At 46.9% G+C, this 19,938-nt stretch overlaps 1 protein-coding gene across 1 annotated transcript; it reads left to right on the forward strand.

The window, feature by feature from the left end:
* The first annotated feature begins 13,512 nt into the window (after positions 1-13,512).
* LOC147249517 (disks large homolog 1-like) lies at positions 13,513-17,613 on the forward strand. The gene is made up of 6 exons (XM_086225200.1): positions 13,513-13,596; positions 14,836-14,937; positions 15,521-15,693; positions 15,835-15,944; positions 16,813-16,904; positions 17,265-17,613. Exons 1-6 carry the CDS (start codon positions 13,584-13,586, stop codon positions 17,369-17,371), a joined length of 597 nt encoding a protein of 198 aa, XP_086081326.1. The 5' UTR covers positions 13,513-13,583; the 3' UTR covers positions 17,372-17,613.
* The last annotated feature ends 2,325 nt before the right edge of the window (positions 17,614-19,938 follow it).

Here is a 19,938-nt window from a genome sequence, read left to right on the forward strand (position 1 = left end):
GCTGCTCGTACAGTTTTTTTACTGCCCAATATTGATTGTAACGGCATATCTCCCAGCCGTTTCCTCCAGCAGCGTGGACTGTTAGCACAGAGGTGTGCCTGAACATTTGATTAATTCTGACACATTTATTTTCTGGTGATGAGAGGAGGAGAAGTTCTGACTGCTGCCAAACATACAAAAGACACTAACAACTGAAGACCATCATGACTACAATTTCAGACACATCCTGGCTCAAGAAGATGCAGAAAAACTAGTCCCTGCCTTTGTCACTTCCAGGCTGGATTACTGCACCTCCCTCCTACCAGGCTGGACTACTAAATCCCTAAAGACTCTCCAGCTTGTGCAGAACGCTGCTGCCCGTGTTGACTAGAACTGGTAGCAGAGACCAGGTCTGTCCTGGACTGCTTCTCTGCATGGCTCCCTGTCAGATTCAGAACAGAATTTAAAATTCTTCTTCTACCATCAAAGTCCTCAACAACCAGGCTCCTTCATCCCTGACAGAGCTCCTAGTCCCCTATTATCCAGCTAGAACCCTTCACTCCCAGGATGCAGGGTTCCTGCTGGTTCCTAGAGTTCTAACAGGAGAATGGGAGCCAGAGCCTTCAGCTATCAAGTCCAGTCAAGTCAATTTTATTTCTATAGCACCAAATCACAACAAAGGTCTCTCAAGAGACTTTACAGGTAGAGCAGGTCTGGTACCTCCCTCCTTCAATGAATTTAAACCCAGCAGTTCTCCATCAGCAGCACATCCTGCAACAGCGGTGACGAAAACTTTCCTTTTAACCGGCAGGAAGGTGGAGCAGATCCAGGCTCAATGGGGACGGAGGGAGAGCAGGAGAGCAGGACAGAGACAAAGACAGAGAATAGAGGAAGACAGAGAGACAGAAGGATTGACGAATCAATCACAGGCTCCAAACTGATCATGGATTGACTCCTCACCAGTGGCGGTTCTACAGTGACCTGCTCCTTGGGTGCGACACCCTCCAGGTGCCCGCCCCCAACCAACAATTAAACCCAATAAAATTTAAATTTTGCTGAATTTATTTATCATATCACAATGAAAATATGCGTGATGAATACATAAAGAGATGTTATATATTTAAATAAATATGTGTAACTAGCTGGCTAGCTGATGGCAGCTCATCCTGAAGGGTTGATACCAGGTGAGGCCTGTGTAGCTGCTGAGGTGGACGACTGCTCCTCCTCCTGAAGCACAGGAGTGGAGGCGGTTCCAGCAGAGTCCTGTCCAGCGGTGTAAAACAGGCTCAGTGATTGTTCATGTCTGCGCTGTCATGGCTGAGTGGCGCTGTGGTCACGGGGTTGCAGTGTGTCGTCATTGCTGCGGCTGCACGTTCACGTGACAACCACAAGACTGTTGTCAGAGTGGCGTTCTGCCGTCTCTCACCATCCGTGTGCATCTGTGAAAGAGAACCACAGACACACACACACACACACACACACACACACACACACACACCCGCATCATACATACGCCTGTGTGTGCTCCTATCTGCTGTTATAAAGAGTGGACAAAGGAACTGCTGCCTCAGCCTTGCCTCCTCCTCCCTGCATCCTTCCTCCTTCCTCCTACTGAACATCCAGGTCTTGAGGCGATGTCCTGGTCAACACTCCAGGCTGTGTGGCGACAACATCTGAACCTTTCTCCTACCCTGTTCCTGTTCACGTTCTGATGATCTCTAACAACGCTCACCCACATTATCTGTCCTTTGAGCCGGATCGACACTTAACTCAATCGAGAACAAGATGGATGTCCATGAGTAAGAAGCTTATGGGGCACGCCCCCAACGCCAGATTGATTTCCCCAACCTTGAAGCTCACTGGCACCATGGACTCCCCAGGAGGGAGCAGCCGAGAAGACCACCCTCACCCCTCCGTGTTCTTCTCCATTACACCTGCTGCTGCACAGGGACGCTGCCCTCCAAGGAACAGATGCTAGCTATGTACCAGACCACCTGCTGCAGCATCCAGAAGAACAGCTAGCTCATCAGCTACATCCAGACATTGGAGGAGAGAGGTCACGTGATCATCCTAATGCCCGTCATGCCCCACACCACTCCATCTAATAACCTGCAGACTTCAGAACAGAGTTCAAAGTGTGAGTGGCACCTGCTTCAAGAATCACGGCAGCGAATGTCAGCGATTTGGAAGAACTAAGTGCAGTTCGCTCAGAAGTGGAACAGTGAGTTAACACAAACTCCACCAGCCATGAAACCTGTGTGCTGTAGTGCACTCGTCCCCTTTTCCTTCATCCCACTCCTCAGGATGAGTAAATCCCTTCGTCAGTGGAATACGCCTGTTGGAATCAATTTCCTTGTGTGACTCCACACCTTCCTGAGACAGTCGCTGTGTTCAGACTGTTTGCTACCAACTGTTGATCTAAACAGGACTTCACAATAACACTTAAAATACAAATCAAAACATGGAGCTGGGTAGTTTTGCTGCCACTGACCATTAACAGGTGTACTTCGGCGAACTTCTTCTTCTATGTGGTTTAATGGCATGTTCGTTGTATGACCGCCACCTACGAAAAATGGATTTAAACAGCTGACCGTTAGCAGGCGTATTCCGCTGACGAACTTTGATCGGCAATCGTCTTGTCGAGCCTTACCCCCGTGACGTATTTCTGGTAGGAAAAAATATCGAGAATGAAAAAACATCTCGAAGGGAACGAGCATGTAAGTTATAAGGGAGAGCGAGCAGCGCCACCGTCTCACAACTGCTCTCTGTCACAATTTACATGCTGAGACAAAACTTTAATTGCCACAAGATTATTTTTGACCTCTCAATGTTATGTTTTTATGCCCTCAATTCCTGATCCTGTGCTCGTTTAGTTGGTATTTGCGCTCTCATGATTTTGACAGCTACCTGACGCCATAGATGTTTTAACATTCCAGCATCCAACTGCTTCCGTCAATTTGAGTGTTCATGTGATTGAAGGTTCTGTGTCACTGTTAAATGAAGTACAAGGGTAGGAACCTAAATGAAGTATAAGGGTATGAACCTAAATGAAGTACAAGGGTATGAACCTAAATGAAGTACAAGGGTAGGAACCTAAATGAAGTACAAGGGTAGGAACCTTAATGAAGTACAAGAGTAGGAACCTAAATGAAGTACAAGGGTAGGAACCTAAATGAAGTACAAGGGTAGGAACCAACACCCACAGGTGATACCTGGACTCTGTATCAAGTAATGCCACCTTGTAACTGAAGTCTTGGTCAAAGAACTTCTTGCGTAAGTTCAATCACACACACACACACACACACACACACACACACACACACACACACACACACACGTGTATGGACACAATAAGAATCTTCACTGTCTTTGACTCTGACTTGTCTGGATGATCTGCCTACAGGGCATTGAGTTTCTCTCTGCTTGACAACTTAATGCCCGAGTGGTATTCTGGACGGCAAAGTGTGCTGATTGGCCAACAGCCCCACACAGGTCAAAGGTCACTCCCTCCAGGCAGACCAGTTTACTATAATATTGGTGACACCTTCACTAGAGTTGAGTTAGGTTGAGTTGCGTGGATTCAGGGTTCGGGGGCTCTCCCCAGTGCCTCTCACTTGGCGCATGAGCTCCTACAGCGGCTGGTCCAGCTCCCCCCTTTTTTCTATTCTGCTTAATTTTTGTTTTTGTTTTTTTAACTTTACATAGAACTTCTTTTCTTTCCTTGCAACAACTTTTCCTTAAGTAAAGCTTTTGTGGTACAGGGAGTTGAACGTGCCTCTCATTTTTGAACTTGTGGAGGCATCGTTCTGCGTAGCATGTAAATTCTTGATTTTCTATTTTTGTGACTTTGTCATCGATCGCGGCTCACGGTCGCTAGACTGTTGACCTCCCGTGAGCCTCGCATCTCCATCCTGACCAGCAGAGAGGGGCCACCTTGTACCTGAGAAGAGCATCGTGTCGAGCCAACCAGCAGCCTGAGACCAGACGGTAGTGAACCAACGTGCTTCCCTTCTCCATCCAGTGAATCCCAGTGGGAGCCATGGTCATTGAGACGGAGGCTTTGGAGGCCGTCTTCCCACCAGTTCGTTGGAGAGGGACAGTATATCGATGGGAGCAAACCAGCTGAGAACGTAAGCCGGTTCTGTTGGTTTTCAAGCTGTCACAATAACAAAGATCAGTGCTGCATCTGTTCAGCCCGCGGTCTCTCTGTCTCTCTCTCTTACTGCCGACTCCGCCTGACTCCTCAGAGTCTGCTCAACGTCTGTTCAATGGTTTTCTTTTATTTGTAGGTGACTAATCATTTGTACCGCACACATTCTCACCTGCTACTTTTGCCATCCACTTCAGTCTCAGATAAATCTTATAACTCATGTCCGATCCTCCTCATGTGCCTTACTTGCTTTGCATGAACTGTTACTCTGTTTTACGTGTTCTCTTTTTGTAATAAAATCTACATTAAAATTCCTTGAAGTGTCCCAACTTGTTTTTATATTTGTATGCAAGCCACTGATCCGCAAGGCAGTCATTGATGAGCCCTAATCTGAGACTGATTGTTTTTTGTTGGAGGAAACAAAATTACAACGAGTGGAGTAACAACTGTGTAACATCCTAAAGATACATCATTGTCGTCGTCGTCGTCATCGTCGTCCTCAGCTTTTCGAGTCGCTACATATTGTGGTGCCCCATGTGAGGCGGATCATGCTATGCTGCAATACTAAAACGAGCTGTGTGTGCATTATGAGCGCCCAAAGAGGCGCAAACCGAACAAAGGCCTCTTACTTTGGTGAGCAAGTATTTCTGTGAAGATACCCAGGAATCCGAGCTCACGCCCAGAGACAGCGACAAAGATCTACCTGAGACCGGCTAAGCTACCCGGACTCGGGAGGTCTCGAATAAATGAATGTGCGCTCTGTAGGACGAAACAAGCCGCCGCACCTAAATAAGGTGAGGAGAAATTATCTGCACATCAACAGTAAAGTCAGTAAAGTCAAAGATAATTCTGCGAAGAAACCTAGATTACTTCAGTCCTGTATTTATTTTTAATATTTGAATCTTGTTTTTTTATTTTTGTATTTCTTTTTACTTTTATTTTTTAGGACCTGAGCCTGAAGGTACCTCATTTATGTATATATTTTTTATTTTTGTTTTATTTCCATTTATATATTTTTTTGTGTTCAAGCTTTTGGATGCTTTTTTCATTTTTGTTTTTATTTTCACTATTATTTATTCATTTATTTTTAATTATGGCAGTTTTGGTCCTCCACAGTTTCGGCTATAACAGAAAATAAGTGAATATATCCTTTGTTGGGCTTCATGGTTTATCCTGTGCCACTGATTGCTCATCCAGGACAGAGTAACAGACAGGAACCCACCATAACCAGTGTTGATCAAACAAACTTCCCTACAGTGCCCCTTACAAAAATGTATACATGATAAAATACCCAAGATACATTTATTATACTTCCTCTCACCAACACAAAAACATTTGTGACAGTTTACGAAACCCTGTAGCATATTATCAGTGCTTGAGAAAGGCCTTCTTTGGCCAGAAAAATGAACAAGGTATGGAGGAAGACTTGAACTTCCAATCTCTCTTTGTCCAGAACCTCCATCCTGCAACGAGTCGTCATCTCGGTGTCTCAGCTTGTCCCCGCACTCTTACGTGCCGAGCACTTTGTGACCTGGCTTTACTGGGATTTGCCAAACATAAGCAGACTGTCGCCAAAGAATCGGAGCCCACCATCTTGAGCATTGATGCCAACATACCACGAATGGTGTTGGAAGAAGCAAATGGACATAAACCATGGGCTCCGCCCATGTCGTCACACTCACCCCACCTGCCCTCATGTGGCCAGAGCCGTGAACCATCATGGCCACCATGGCGTGATAGAAATCAGAACCACCATAGACTTGATTGAGGACACCATTTTTCTGACTCACGACAGTTGAGGTCCCAGTCTAACAAATGGGAAAACCATCCTGCTCATGACAGGAATCGTGACAGACAAGTGCCATTCCAGCATGACCAACAACCTCTAAACTTTTACGCTCAAAATTCCTTTGACGAAGAGAAGGATGACAAATGAGCGACACAAGACTGTAACTCAGCAGATAACTCCGATCTCGCTCGTTTAAGGAGGAAGGAGGTCGCAGCCCTGGAGCAACAAAGGAAAAGAAGGTTGACATCCTCGCTCTGAGCATCATGACAAATAGTGTCGACAACCCCACACCACCTGCTAGCCCTATACCCAGGGACGCACCTAGAAGAAAAGAGGAATATCTGCACACAGACACCCTTTCCTCGAATGAAGACTCATCAGTCCTCCAGGGGAAGCCAATTCATGGCTAATCTCAGTAAAACAGGGTTGCACCAAAGGTCTATCTCCCTCTTACACTTGAAAATGTGCTTCAGTACGAAGGCCTCCTTGGTACAGCTGCAGACGTCACCGCCATGTCATCCTCCCTCTTTCCCAAATTCCAGTTGATCACACACTCTGACCAGAACTTGAGGTTACAGAAGTGTCCTCTTAGTGTTCGGACATACTCAAACGTGGAAACAATGTTGATGTCCAAAGCACTTATTCATTTTTGCCTGGGACCAATGAGCTTGGTCCATCCTGTTTACGGTTCTCCTCTCAGTTCCATCCCTCGTCTTATAGGCAAAGACTTCCTTAACCGATTTTAACCTTTGCTTGATTTCAAACAACGGAAGATATATGCACAGGTTCGCCAACCTCTGCCCATCACATCTTCCCTCTCCCACTGGAGCCTGCAGTCTCTCTCTCTTACTGCCGACTCCACCTGAATCCTCAGAGTCCTCAGAGCTCAGCGTCTGTTCAACAGTTTTCTTTTATTTGTAGGAACTCATTGATGAGCCATAATCTGAGACTGATCATTTCGAGTTGGACGAAACCAAATTACGAGTGGCATAACAACTGTGTAACATCCTAAAGATACATCATCATCATCATCCTCAGCTTATCAAGTCACTACAATGCGAACAACCCAGAGACAATGAACAGTGATGAGGATGACGATCGCCCCCCACTACCGCCACCATGCTTCAAAGACGAAAGCAGCAACCAACACGTGATCGAGCACCTCAACAAAGTAATGGGTGCACTACAAGAAATGAAAACTGAGACTCCAGCGATTCAGAGCCTGAAGCCCATCAGGGTTAGCCACCCTCCTCAGCCTCCAGCAGCTACTCTACCACAGCAGCCCGCCTGATCTGGGCTGTTAGCTGGGCTAAGGTCGTTTACTGACACCATGATGGCTCTGAATAGTGCTGAAGCGAACTACCCCAGTACTGGACTCACCCAACATCAGGCGTGGCGAAGGGACGGCCTCTGAGAGATTCTCGCTCCAGATCCAGTCACTGGCATGTTAAAGACATTTGGAGCTGATGGTGAAGTGGAACTGAAGTGCGGCTCTCATGTTGCTCATCTGCTCAGCAAGTTAGCGGGCAGATTTCCACCAATGCAAATTCAGCCACGTGGGCACGGTCACGGAGTTGCAGCATGTACTCGTTGCTGCGATACCGCATCACTTGTTCTACTGTTGACTGCCGTTGTCAGAGTAGCACCATATACAGTTTGTTCCCTATCTGCTGTAATGAAGAGTGGACAGAGCAACTTTGGACAAAAGCGTCTGCTAAATGAAATTGTATAATTGTAGAACTTGCTGCCTTGTCCTTGCCTCCTCCTCCTTGTGTGCTTCCTCCCACTGAACATCCAGACCTTGAAGCTGTGTCCTGGCCAACACTCCAGGCTGTGTGCAGTAACAGCATCTGAACAACTCTCCTTCCCTTTTCCCCTTTACATTCTGATTATTTCTAACAATCCTCACCCACAAGTGCAGAGGGGGCTGATGTTCGGCAATGGTACAGTTATATCTGTGGATATTCTCAGTCATCCAGGTCATGGTAAGTCTCAAAAAAGCATAAAAAATGGCAACTGGACTAACCTCGTGTGAGTAGAAGACATTTCGCCTCTCATCCAAGAGGCCTCTTCAGTTCTGAATCCTGGTGGGGAATATCAGCTCTATATCTACCAGGAGGGTGGTGGCAAAAAATGAAAAACAACTGGTCATACGACCCGAAACCAATGACTTGTCAGGTGTCAGTGAGAGTCGTTGGCCTGGCTGGGCTGTCGTTACCTCTCCCAGCCCTCTCGGGAGGGTCGTTGGGGTCACCTGGCTGCAGGTGAGAACGACGACTGCTCCTCCTTGGGAGGGATCTAAACACAGCATTGTAAGTGGGAGACAAGTGATGTCTGAGGCCTCCTCCTCTATTCAAAGATGGCCGTTCTAGTTTGACATGAATGGCTTCCTTCACACCTCTCTCAAACCACCTGTCTTCTCTAGCTAGAACGCGTACCTTGTGGTCATCAAAGGAGTGCCCCTTCTCCTTGAGATGGAGGTGGACCGCTGATTCCTGGCCTGTGGTGATGGCCCTTCTGTGTTGTGCCATGCATTTCTGTAGTGGCTGCTTAGTTTCCCCAATGTACAAGTCAGAGCACTCCTCATTGCACTGCACTGCGTACACTACGTTGCTTTGTTTCTCCCTCGGAATTTTGTCCTTGGGATGCACAAGCTTCTGCCCCAGAGTGTTGCAGGGCTTGAATTGTACTGGGATCTGGTGGGTGTTAAAGATCCTCCTGAGTTTCTCTGAGACTCCTGCCACATAGGGGATGACAATATTGTTTCTCTTCCTGTGGCGCTCGTCTTTCTTATCTACCCTGGGCTTTCTAGCTGTTTTGATAAAAGCCCAGTTAGGATAACCACAAGTTTGAAGAGCAGAGTGAATATCTTTGTGTTCCCTTTGTTTCCCATTTGCCTCAGATGGGATGTTCTGCGCTCTGTGTTTTAGAGGATGGATGACCCCCAGTTTGTGTTCCAGCGGGTGGTGTGAATCAAACAGGAGGTACTGATCCGTGTGGGTGGGTTTCCTGTAGACACCAATGTTGAGTTCCCCGTTAGTTTCAATGCTTACAATGCAATCTAGAAACGCCAGGCAGTTGTCTTTGACATCCTCTCTTGTAAACTGGATGTTTTTATCCACAGAGTTAAGTTGTTTTGTGAAAGGTTCCACTTCACCCTTCCTGATGGTGACCCATGTGTCATCCACATATCTGAACCAGTGCCTCAGTGAGTGGCCACTGAAGGTCCTCAGTGCCACACTCTCCATCTCCTCCATATACAGGTTAGCTACAATAGGAGACACGGGTGATCCCATGGCACAGCCGTGTTTTTGTCTGTAGAAACCGTTGTTGTACTGGAAGTAAGTGGTGCTGAGGCAAAGGTCAAGGATGTCACACACCTGTTCAGGGGAGAGGTTGGTCCTTTCTGACAGAGTGTTGCCATATTTTATGCTTTTTTGAGACCAATGGTACATTTGTATATCAGTACATAGCATGAATTCAACATTTAGCTCTTGCTCTGAGAAGTTGGCGTCTATCAATACAGCACACCGCTGTCATGCATCTCACTCCAAGTTACCATGCAAACTTGAGAGCCCTGACATCTAAGAAATCCCAGGGGCCCAACGTAAACCCAAATACTGAGTTACACCAGCCCTTCCTTCATGACACGTAATCATACAGAGAGAACATCATTGCACTCCGTTGGATTTTCCGATTTGGGCTGGCGTTAAGGCGGGGGCTCAGGCCCTAACAATGCTGCTTGCAGCTTTAATTAGGGCCTGAGCCAGAAGGTACTTCTGGCGAAGACCCTATTATGTTTGCTTGGCACACTCGCCACTTCAAAAGTTAATTTGACCCCCTAAACATGCTGGAAAACTCACCAAATTTGGTACGCACATTGGGTGCAGCGAAAAATTCAATAATTAAAAAAAAAGAGGCGCTCTACTCAATAGCGCCACCTACATACACAAAAAACCACGCCACAGCCTGTAGGAATGTCCTACAGACATGGGACCAACACCGTTTTATTCGTCTCAGCAACACGGACAAATCATACACTCACACCCCTGACCTAACTCTAACAGGATGTCCACAATTTGGACACAAATGTCTAATTTTGGACAATTTTGCACCCCAAACAAACGCTATCTCCTCCGAGGGCGTTCATGGTATCGCTTCCAAACTTTCACACATTACTGTCCCAACTGTGCTGATTAAAAATTGTTAAAGGTTAATATACTACTCACTCGGTTTGGATTTTATAAGCCCTCAATGTGGGGGAGACACTTTTCGCCTTACAATGGAAGTCTATGGGGAGAGCATGTCCTCTCAGGGTACATACTGTCAAACAAATGCTTCTCACGTCTTCGTCTTCGTCGTCCTCCGCTTCATCCGGTGGGTCCGGGTCGCGGGGGCAGCAGTCTCAGCAAGGAAGCCCAGACTGCCCTCTCCCCAACCACTTCAACCAGCTCTTCCGGGAGGATCCCGAGGCGTTCCCAGGCCAGCCGAGAGATATAATCCCTCCACCGTGTCCTGGGTCGGCCTCGAGGCCTCCTCCCAGTTGGACATGCCTGGAAAACCTCCAGAGGGAGGCGCCCAGGAGGCATCCTCACCAGATGCCCGAACCACCTCAACTGGCTCCTCTCAACATGGAGGAGCAGCGGTTCTACTCTGAGTCCCTCCCGAATGACTGAGCTTCTCACCCTATTTCTAAGGGAGAGCCCAGCCACCCTGCGGAGGAAACTCATTTCGGCCGCTTGTATTCGCAATCTTGTTCTTTCGGTCATTACCCAAAGCTCATGACCATAGGTGAGGATTGGAACGTAGATTGACCGGTAAATCGAGAGCCTCGCCTTTTGGCTAAGCTCCCTCTTCACCACAACAGACTGGTTTAGCAACCGCAAGACTGCAGAAGCCGCCCCAATCCGCCTGTCAATCTCCCGCTCCATCTTACCCTCACTTGTGAACAAGACCCCGAGATACTTAAACTCCTCCACCTGAGGTAAGACCTCGCCCCCGACCCGGAGTGGGCAAACCACCCTTTTCCGGCTGAGGACCATGGCCTCAGACTTGGAGGTGCTGATTCTCATCCCAGCCGCTTCACATTCGGCTGCAAACTGTCCCAGCAAGAGCTGGAGGTCGTGGCCCGATGGCGCTAAGAGGACTACGTCATCCGCAAACAGCAAAGACGACATCCTCCCGCCACCAAACTCAACCCCCTCCACCACCCGGCTGCGCCTAGAAATTCTGTCCATAAAAGTTATGAACAGAACCGGTGACAAAGGGCAGCCTTGGCGGAGTCCAACCCTCACTGGGAACAAGTCCGACTTACTACCAGCCACACGGACCAGACTCTCACTCCTCCGGTAGAATGACCGAATGGCCCTTTGTAAAGGGCCATCCACCCCGTACTCCCGGAGTACCCCCCACAGAATGCTCCTGGGAACACGGTCGTAAGCCTTCTCCAAGTCCACAAAGCACATGTGGACTGGTTGGGCAAACTCCCATGCCCCCTCCAGCACCCTAGCGCGGGTGAAGAGCTGATCCATGGTTCCACGGCCAGGACGAAAACCACACTGCTCCTCCTCAATCTGAGGTTCGACTATCGCCCTGACCCTCCTCCCCAGTACCCTGGCGTAGACCTTACCAGGGAGGCTGAGAAGTGTGATCCCCCGATAGTTGGAACACACCCTCTGGTCCCCTTTCTTAAAGACAGGGACCACCACGCCGTTCTGCCACTCCAAAGGCACTTCCCCCGATGTCCATGCAATGTTGCAGAGACGTGTCAGCCAAGACAGCCCCACTACATCCAGAGCCTTGAGATACCCAGGGCGGATCTCATCCACCCCCGGGGCTCTGCCACCGCGGAGTTGTTTAACTGCCTCGGCGACTTCTGCCCCGGAGATTGGACGACCCCCCCCCAAGCACTCCCCAGACTCTCCTCCACGGAGTACGTGCTGGTGGGATTGAGGAGTTCCTCAAAGTATTCCTTCCACCGCCCAATTATCTCCCCAGTTGACATCAGCAGCCTCCCACCCCCACTGTAAACAGTGTGGGCAAGTTGCCGCCTTCCCCCCCTGAGGCGACGGACGGTTTGCCAGAACCTTTTTGGAGCCGACCGATAGTTGTTCTCCATGGCCTCACCGAACTCTTCCCACGCCCGAGTTTTTGCTTTGGCGACCGCCACAGCTGCACACCCTTTGGCCTGCCGGTACCGGTCAGCTGCCTCTGGAGACCCACAGGCCAGCCATGCCCTGTAAGCCTCCTTCTTCAGCCTGACAGCTCCCCTCACCTCTGGTGTCCACCAGCGGGTTCGAGGATTACCCCCGCGGCCGGCCCCAGCAGCCTTGCGGCCGCAGCTCACAGCAATAACTGAACACCACTCGGGTTCAGGTCGGGCCTGCCGTTCCTCCCAATCACATCTCTCCAGGTCATGCTGTCGTTGCCCACGTGAGCGTTGAAGTCTCCCAGTAGGACAATGGAGTCCCCAGCCGGGGCACCATCCAGTACCCTTCCCAAGGACTCCAAAAAGGGTGGGTACTCTGAACTGGTGTTCGGCACATATGCGCAGACCACAGTCAGGACCCGTTCCCCGACCCGAAGGCGCAGGGAAGCAACCCTTTCGTCCACGGGGGTAAACCCCAACGTACAGGCAGAGAGTCGAGGGGCAACCAAAAAGCCCACCCCCGCCCTCCGCCTCTCACCCGGAGCAACTCCAGCAAAAGAGAAAGTCCAACCCCTCTCAAGGACTCGGGTTCCGGACCCAGAGCTATGTGTCGAGGTGAGGCCGACTATATCTAGCCGGTAACGCTAGCCGGTAACCACCAGCTCCAGCTCCTTCCCCACCAGAGAGGTAACGTTCCATGTCCCAAAAGCCAGCTTCCATGTCTGTGGTTCAGACAGCCAAGGCACCCGCCTGAAACTGCCACCCAAACCACATTGCACCGGACCCAGAGTTACTTTTGTAACTCTGGGTTACTTTTGTCAGGCTGTGTTACTTTTGACCAACGTATGCTGACTTATTCAGCTTTTACACACTACAATTCTGTTAATCCTTCACTCTCTCCACTCTAGCACAGATCAGAGAAAGTGCAGCGGGGGAGGGGTTCTTAAAGGGCCAGCTCTCAACTCTGCACTCGCACTGTGCAGCGAACTGAGGCTCGTATCTCCTAAACTACAAGGCCTAGGGATTTGCCCATTACACCGATGGATTCGGGCTGGTGTCAAGGATGCGGCCGTAGGCCGCGCGGGGGCTCAGGCCCTAACAACACTGCTTGCAGCTTTAATTCTTATTTTTATTTTATGTACGGGTGTGTTTTACTTGTGTGTGCTTGTGGGTGTGTTGTACATGTACAGTATATGTTCATGTACACGTGTAGTGCTGTGGTGGGGTTATTGGGTTGTTGTGTTCCAATGTGCATGTGTTTCTGTTTGTTCGTGTCTGTGTGTGTGTGTGTGTGAGTGAGTGTGTGTGTGTGTGTGTGTGTGTGTGTGTGTGTTTGTGTCCCTGCTTCTCCAACCTGTTTTCCACAGCTGTTGAAGAAGTCCAACACTAATCCAGAAGTAGAGAATGGTAGGGGTGTGTGTTTTTGTTAGTACTCACTGCAGCTCTAAATGTGTCCATGACCTCTGTGTATCCAATCAGCTGGCCAGGAGGAGACCTTCCTCACCTACCAACCAGTCATGCAACAGGAAGGTCCGTGTTTCACTCCTATCCCACTTTCCATTTCTTTAAACACACAGTAGTGATCTTACTTTTACATCTCAACCCACTGGAACTCCCTGGTGGTCATCATTAGCTCACGATTTGGAGCCAAACACACTGAGATTTTATTTCCCAGATGTTCCAAAGATCCCAGATATCATTAGTGCATCAGTCTGATGTGCATGGTAGTGCACATCATACCTGAGGAGTCTGATTAAGCTGGAGCATGCAGAACATTTGATAAGAGGATGAGTCAGTTTCGGTGGTGCAGTGGTCCGCACTGTCACCTCACAGCAAGAGGGTTCTGGGTTCCAGCCCCGGCTCGAGCACGGGATCTTTCTGTGTGGAGTCTCCATGTTCTCCCTGTTCCTGCGTGGGTTCTCTCTGGTACTCCAGCTTCCTCCCACAGTCCAAAGACATCAAGAGGGGACGAGGCTGATTGATACTCTAAATTGACCGTAGGTGTGACTGTGAGTGTGAATGGTTGTCTGTTTATATGTGTTGGTCCTGCGATGGACTGGTGACCTGTCCAGGGTGAACCCTGCCTCTTGCCCGAAGGCTGCTGGGATAGGCTCCAGCATCCCCACCCCGACCCTTAATACAATGATAAGCAGAGGGAAATGGATGGATGGATGAATGAATGGATGAGTCATGAATTCTACATGTCTCTGGCATCTTTGGGGCAACAAAACAAGCTGTGAACGCACTGCTTGCATCAACTCATAAAGTCGTAATGTTAGCATGCCAGCAACCCATTGATCATTTACAAGCAAACACGTAGCAACATTAGCATTTATTTGTAGCCAAGTATAATATCCACTCACCTTTTCTTGCTGTTATTCTACGAATCCTCCAGAGAAAATATCTGACTCCTTGTTTGCGCTGTGCTGCTGGCAGGCACTCCGTCAAAGCTTCTTCACTGTAAAATGGCTGCATCAGAAGCAGTTGAAAGCAGCGAGATCAAACCAAGACAGCAGCACCGGTGGTTGTTCAGCTGAGGGGATATGTAGGATCGTTTGATATTTTTAATGTGTATTCATTCGTACAAAGAAACTAAATTCAGATGTAATTTACCGGTAATTGTAGATTTTGATTAAATTCAGTGGAATCAATAAAGCTGAAAGTAAAAGGTAACTAATCTCAGGGGCTAGATTGTTGTTATGGATATTTAAATGTTGTCATCGCTCAACTCAAACTGGGTATCAAGCAGTTTTTCTCTTTATGTCCCAGTGAATTACACACGGCCTGTCATCATCCTCGGACCGATGAAAGACCGAGTCAACGATGACCTCATCTCTGAGTTCCCTGACAAGGTTGGCTCCTGCGTCCCACGTGAGTCCCTGTACTCCAGAACGCATGTGACCTCTGAAAGACACTGACACTCGACAAGTGGCCGCGTCAGATGTTTTTATGATGCTGACATGAACACTGGCATCAGTTAAATCTTTAGTCGTATAGTTTTATGTACATTTTTATGGAGTTGATGTTTAGCTTCATCAGAATGAAAACTTGATGACAGGAAGAGCGATCAGTGGAGCTTAAACCCGCTGTACAAAGTTAGTTTGACAGGAAAATGAAAAGTGTAAAAGGGGGTCAAAGAGAGGCTGTGGATAAAAAATTAAAAGGTCATTCTCTTCTATAAGTTCAAACTCAAAACATGAAAGTTTTTTTCACCCAATCAAAGAAGTAAGAGATGAGAAGGCAGCTGAATTAGCATCCTTTTATATATTTATACCGTATTTTTGGAATTTATTTTTTCAAACTAAAATGCTGTGAGATGTTCTTCAACCCACACGCTACCCCTGATCACGAGTGTGAACAGTTACTGAATTTCCTTTGCACATATAAAAAAACCAAACTATTCGTGTATTTGTGTGTGTGTGTGTGTGTGTGTGCGCGCGCGCACGTATCTCAGACACTACGCGGCCGCGACGAGACTATGAGGTGGACGGCAGAGATTATCACTTCATGTCCTCCAGAGAGCTTATGGAACGAGAGATCCAGGAACACAAGTTCATCGAGGCCGGACAGTATAACAATCATTTGTACGGAACCAGCATACAGTCTGTTAGAGAAGTCGCTGACAAGGTGAGCAAGAAAAATATGATGAGCGGCAGAGAGAATATGAGGAGATGTAACGGACTACAGAGGAAGCAGAGAAATTGCAGTGATCAGACAGAACAGTTACCTCATCGTTTTTCTCTCTCTCTCTCTCGCTCTCCCCCTCAGGGCAAACACTGTATACTGGACGTATCAGGGAACGCGATAAAACGTCTGCAGCTGGCAGGCCTCCATCCCATCGCTATCTTCATTAGACCACGCAATGTCGACAACATTTTGTAAGTGATTCACGGCAGCACACGCTAACCTGGCTGAGAAAAGTTGCACATTAGATGTCAAATCTGGCCATCAGGCTTTACTTCCTATCTGCAAGGCCCAAGATATACCTGCTTTTTAAGCACACGTCCATGTCCATACCACTAACCGTATGGAAGGTGCTTATTCACTTACTTGCCTACCAATGTTGCATGTTACTGGAGGATTCCACGAGAGGGAGCACCAGACGTAAAACTACACCATTTGAATTGTTTTAAAACCCTAAAGTAGCAGAAGTATGGCTGTAGACACAGGAACTGTAAGCAGTTCGTGGACGCTATTTTGTTCAAAAACGGTCTCAGGAATTTAAAAAGTGCTCAGGTGTCTGATAACGGGGGTCTGTGAGTTGTTTCAGTTTAGTTTTGCAGGTTTTCCCATCAACTAATTAAACGGTAATGAACACATGCCGGCTTTGCTGACAATTATGTTTGTGACAGAGCAGCAGTTGCATACATACATACATATGTCGTACAGACATGTCGTACAGGTGAGTGCAGGCATTTCTTTTCAAAACGTTGCGTCATTCTTTTCCCGCCCCCTCTGCCCCTACAATCCCTCTGCTGTTCGTGTGAGTTTTGCAACTTGTGTCGGTTTAGCGTTTCATTTCTGAGGATGTGCAAAACCAACGTTCCAAACCGATGCAGGATAGGCATGGCAGGCATCACGTCCACCTGAACAACATAGTTAGGAGCAAGTATATCTATGGCCTGCAACTAAATTGAGGGCTGAATAAATCCGATAAAGTGGATAAAGAACAAATTTGTTCATGTTCATTTAAAATTTATTTTAAAATGTCTTTGTCCAGTTGAAACTTTTTTTCTCTCTCTCCAGAGAGATGAACAAGCGTCTCACTGAGGAGCAGGCGAGGAAGACATTCGACCGAGCTGTCAAACTGGAGCTGGAGTTCACAGAGTATTTTACTGGTTCGTCATGAGAAAGCACACACACACACCCACACACACACCCACACACACACCCACACAAATATTAAAGTGTTCTGAGAAAAGTTTATAACCTGTAAAGATTTGCATAAGTACATCTTACCATGACTCAAATGCTGTGAAAGAATGATTCATCACCTCCACCAAGGAAGTAATTTGATTAGAGCTGGGTTTTGTTTGTCCATCAGTATAATTACACAAATTATATTATATTTAGTTATATTTTTGCGCACGGAGCCTGGTGGAGACGTGTGTTCTCTGAGTGTTCTTCTAGTTGTGTAATTGTTCTTTGGACAGAAATATCATAGTCATTCATTTTTACAACTGTCTTTATCTCTGCAGCTATAGTCCAGGGCTCGTCTCTAGAGGAAGTGTATTCACAGGTGAAGCAGATTATCGAGGAGCAGTCCGGTCCTTACATCTGGATACCCACCAAAGAGCGGCTCTGAATTCACACGCGCACGCACACACACACACACACACACACACACACACACACACACACACACACACACACACACACACACACACACACAAACAAATCCTGCAATTAATTTCTATTATCAGCCTGCTTCCTCTTTCTCTCTTATACACAAACACTTCACTATACCCATCAATGTTCTCTCTCTCTCACACAAACACACACACACACACACACACACACACACACACACACACACACACACACACATACGTACATCAAGCACATAAAAGTTGGACAAGGCTGAGACTATCTGGGACTGCTACTTCCTGAAGTGGGAGGAGCTTACGTCTGTCCAGCAGTCTCCTGGTGGATCTTCCTACAGCTCAGTTCCTTAATGTTTAAGGAAGTGGTTCAAATGAAGGCGACATGTACCATTATCTGATTTGACTTCATTATTGTTCTTCTTATTGTTGTTGTTGTTGTTGTTTTCATATTAACGAAGGGTAATGCATTCATGTATGGGTTTGTTATGATAATATTGTCACCAAGAGGCAGACTTTTGCACGCTGTAGCTTTAAGAGCATGTTTTTGGGACAAAATCTTGATCTCCCTGTGTGTCTGTCTCTCTTCCCTCATGGCGTCGCTCCTGTTTCAAGTCTCTCTTGCCGTCTCTCTTGCTTTCTCTCTTTCTATCTCTCTGTCTCTCACATCCCATCCCTCCCTCGTTTGACTGTCTACAGGCTTTAAATGTGAAATGAAAGTTTTATCAATACGCCCCGGTGTTTTAGCGTAGAGGGCCAAAACTAGAAGTTTAAAAAATGTAGTTCAAATAAAAATGTAGCAAATAATAATCATAAGCAATTTAGGAATTGTGTAATTGAAACACACTCACAAACAAAAACTTTCAGTCCAAACTAAAATAATCATGATTAAAAAAATAGACTACATTGCATCAAAATGATCACAACATTATGTCTAATACTTTATCAGTCTATTAGCCTCATAATGATGGTAGAGTCCAGTTGGAGTCCTGGAGACGTATTCATCATTTTTTTTAATTTTTAATCTTAAAAGTCAATTTAAATCAGTAGTAAAACAACAATTTGAGAGGAAGAGCTTAGTCATGCACTCACATGATCAATGACACGTATGAGGGGAGCTGTAACGGCCAATCAGAGACGAGGATTTACCCTCCATCTGTCCCACTGTGTGGTCTTCTGTTCAAGATCCTTACATGTCAGAGCAGTGCTGTTTCACCCTGCTTACACCCTCACTGTTTTGATGATAAATATGCTCATTTAATTAGTGTGAAATCTTCACTATATCCAGTCATAGAACATATATGACATTAAATAAATAACCAATATATATTTACAGTTTATAAATATGAATTACAAAGGACTATATGGATTGATATTTAATTGCAATTTTTGGGGGGAAAGATATGAAGATATGATGTGAAAATTGTACAAAATAAACTACTTGTGAGCGTCAGGTCTCTTCAGCACTGACCCATAAAAACTGAATCCTAACAACACTTAACAACACTAAGAAAGTTTACTTGAAAAAATAGTTGAAATAACTCAAGAGACTCTGGAGCTCTTTCACTCAAACTCATTGTATGCTTAGATTTTATTCTCAAACTAGCTAATCAGAGACAAAGTTTGACTTTTAGGTTTCTCTTTAGCGGTTTTAGCAGTTTGATAAATACAGGCCCAGCCCCCCTTCCCTCGGTTTACAAAACTTGGGCTTGAATCACCCAACACAAAAAGGGCTTCTCTGCCTTCCTTCTTCTTCCTCCCTCTTCTTCCTCCTCTCTGTCTGATGTCTTCATCTCTCTCCTCCTCCTCTCCACATTCACAGTGTGACGTTAGTTGAGCACTCCGGCGTAAAGCAGCGTATCATCATCATCCTCATGGACACTGTCATCATAATCATCAGCATTGCTGTCAACGGCTTTTCCTTCTTACTGTAGTTGCACTAACGAGGGCTTGTTTCCTAAAAGCATCTCAGCTGGTGTTTCTTGTGTGTGAGGGACACACACCATGCTGCTTGGGAGGAGGTCAAGGAGCACGCGCTGGTAGAAAACATTAGCTATATATACGCCACGCTAACGTGGAGTTAGGAAAGACTTCCGTGCGCTACTGACAGGACAGCCTTAACGACTTAAGTCGTAGGCGACAGAGTTTTTCATGCTGGCTAAATCAGTTTTAGCCTTCTGTCCCAACATGCATTGCTGATACCTGAGACTTGAGTGACATCCGGTCTCTGTGACGTGGCCACATGACTCTCCCTACACAAACCTTGATGAGAAACCATGAGTTTCACATGTTTTAGGGAGGAGAATTAATATATTAGACCCTGTTCGATAACTGGGTGGAGTGCAAGTGTGTACACACAGCTACACCTGGATTTGGTCTGACAGGTAACCATGGCAGCAAATAGTCTATCACTAGACACATCCTAAAGCTACTTAATCAGTCATTATATGGAAAGACAGACCGCCATTTTCCAAACTGAGTTGAACTTGATTAAACTAAGTGATTGAGAGTGGTGAGACGTTTGTTCTAATGAGGTTGACCCCTGCTGGCC

This window comes from Aulostomus chinensis, chromosome 14, assembly GCF_037954235.1.
Source record: "Aulostomus chinensis isolate RoL2024-O1b breed Wild chromosome 14, RoL_Achi_v1.0, whole genome shotgun sequence".
NCBI classification, from domain to species: Eukaryota; Metazoa; Chordata; class Actinopteri; order Syngnathiformes; family Aulostomidae; genus Aulostomus; species Aulostomus chinensis.

Excerpts from the sequence above, each read along its gene's own strand:
- LOC147249517 (XM_086225200.1), top strand. Across the intron at positions 15,694-15,834 it reads TTAGAGAAGTCGCTGACAAG|GGCAAACACTGTATACTGGA; the intron begins GTGAGCAAGAAA and ends TCTCCCCCTCAG. Across the intron at positions 15,945-16,812 it reads CGCAATGTCGACAACATTTT|AGAGATGAACAAGCGTCTCA; the intron begins GTAAGTGATTCA and ends CTCTCTCTCCAG.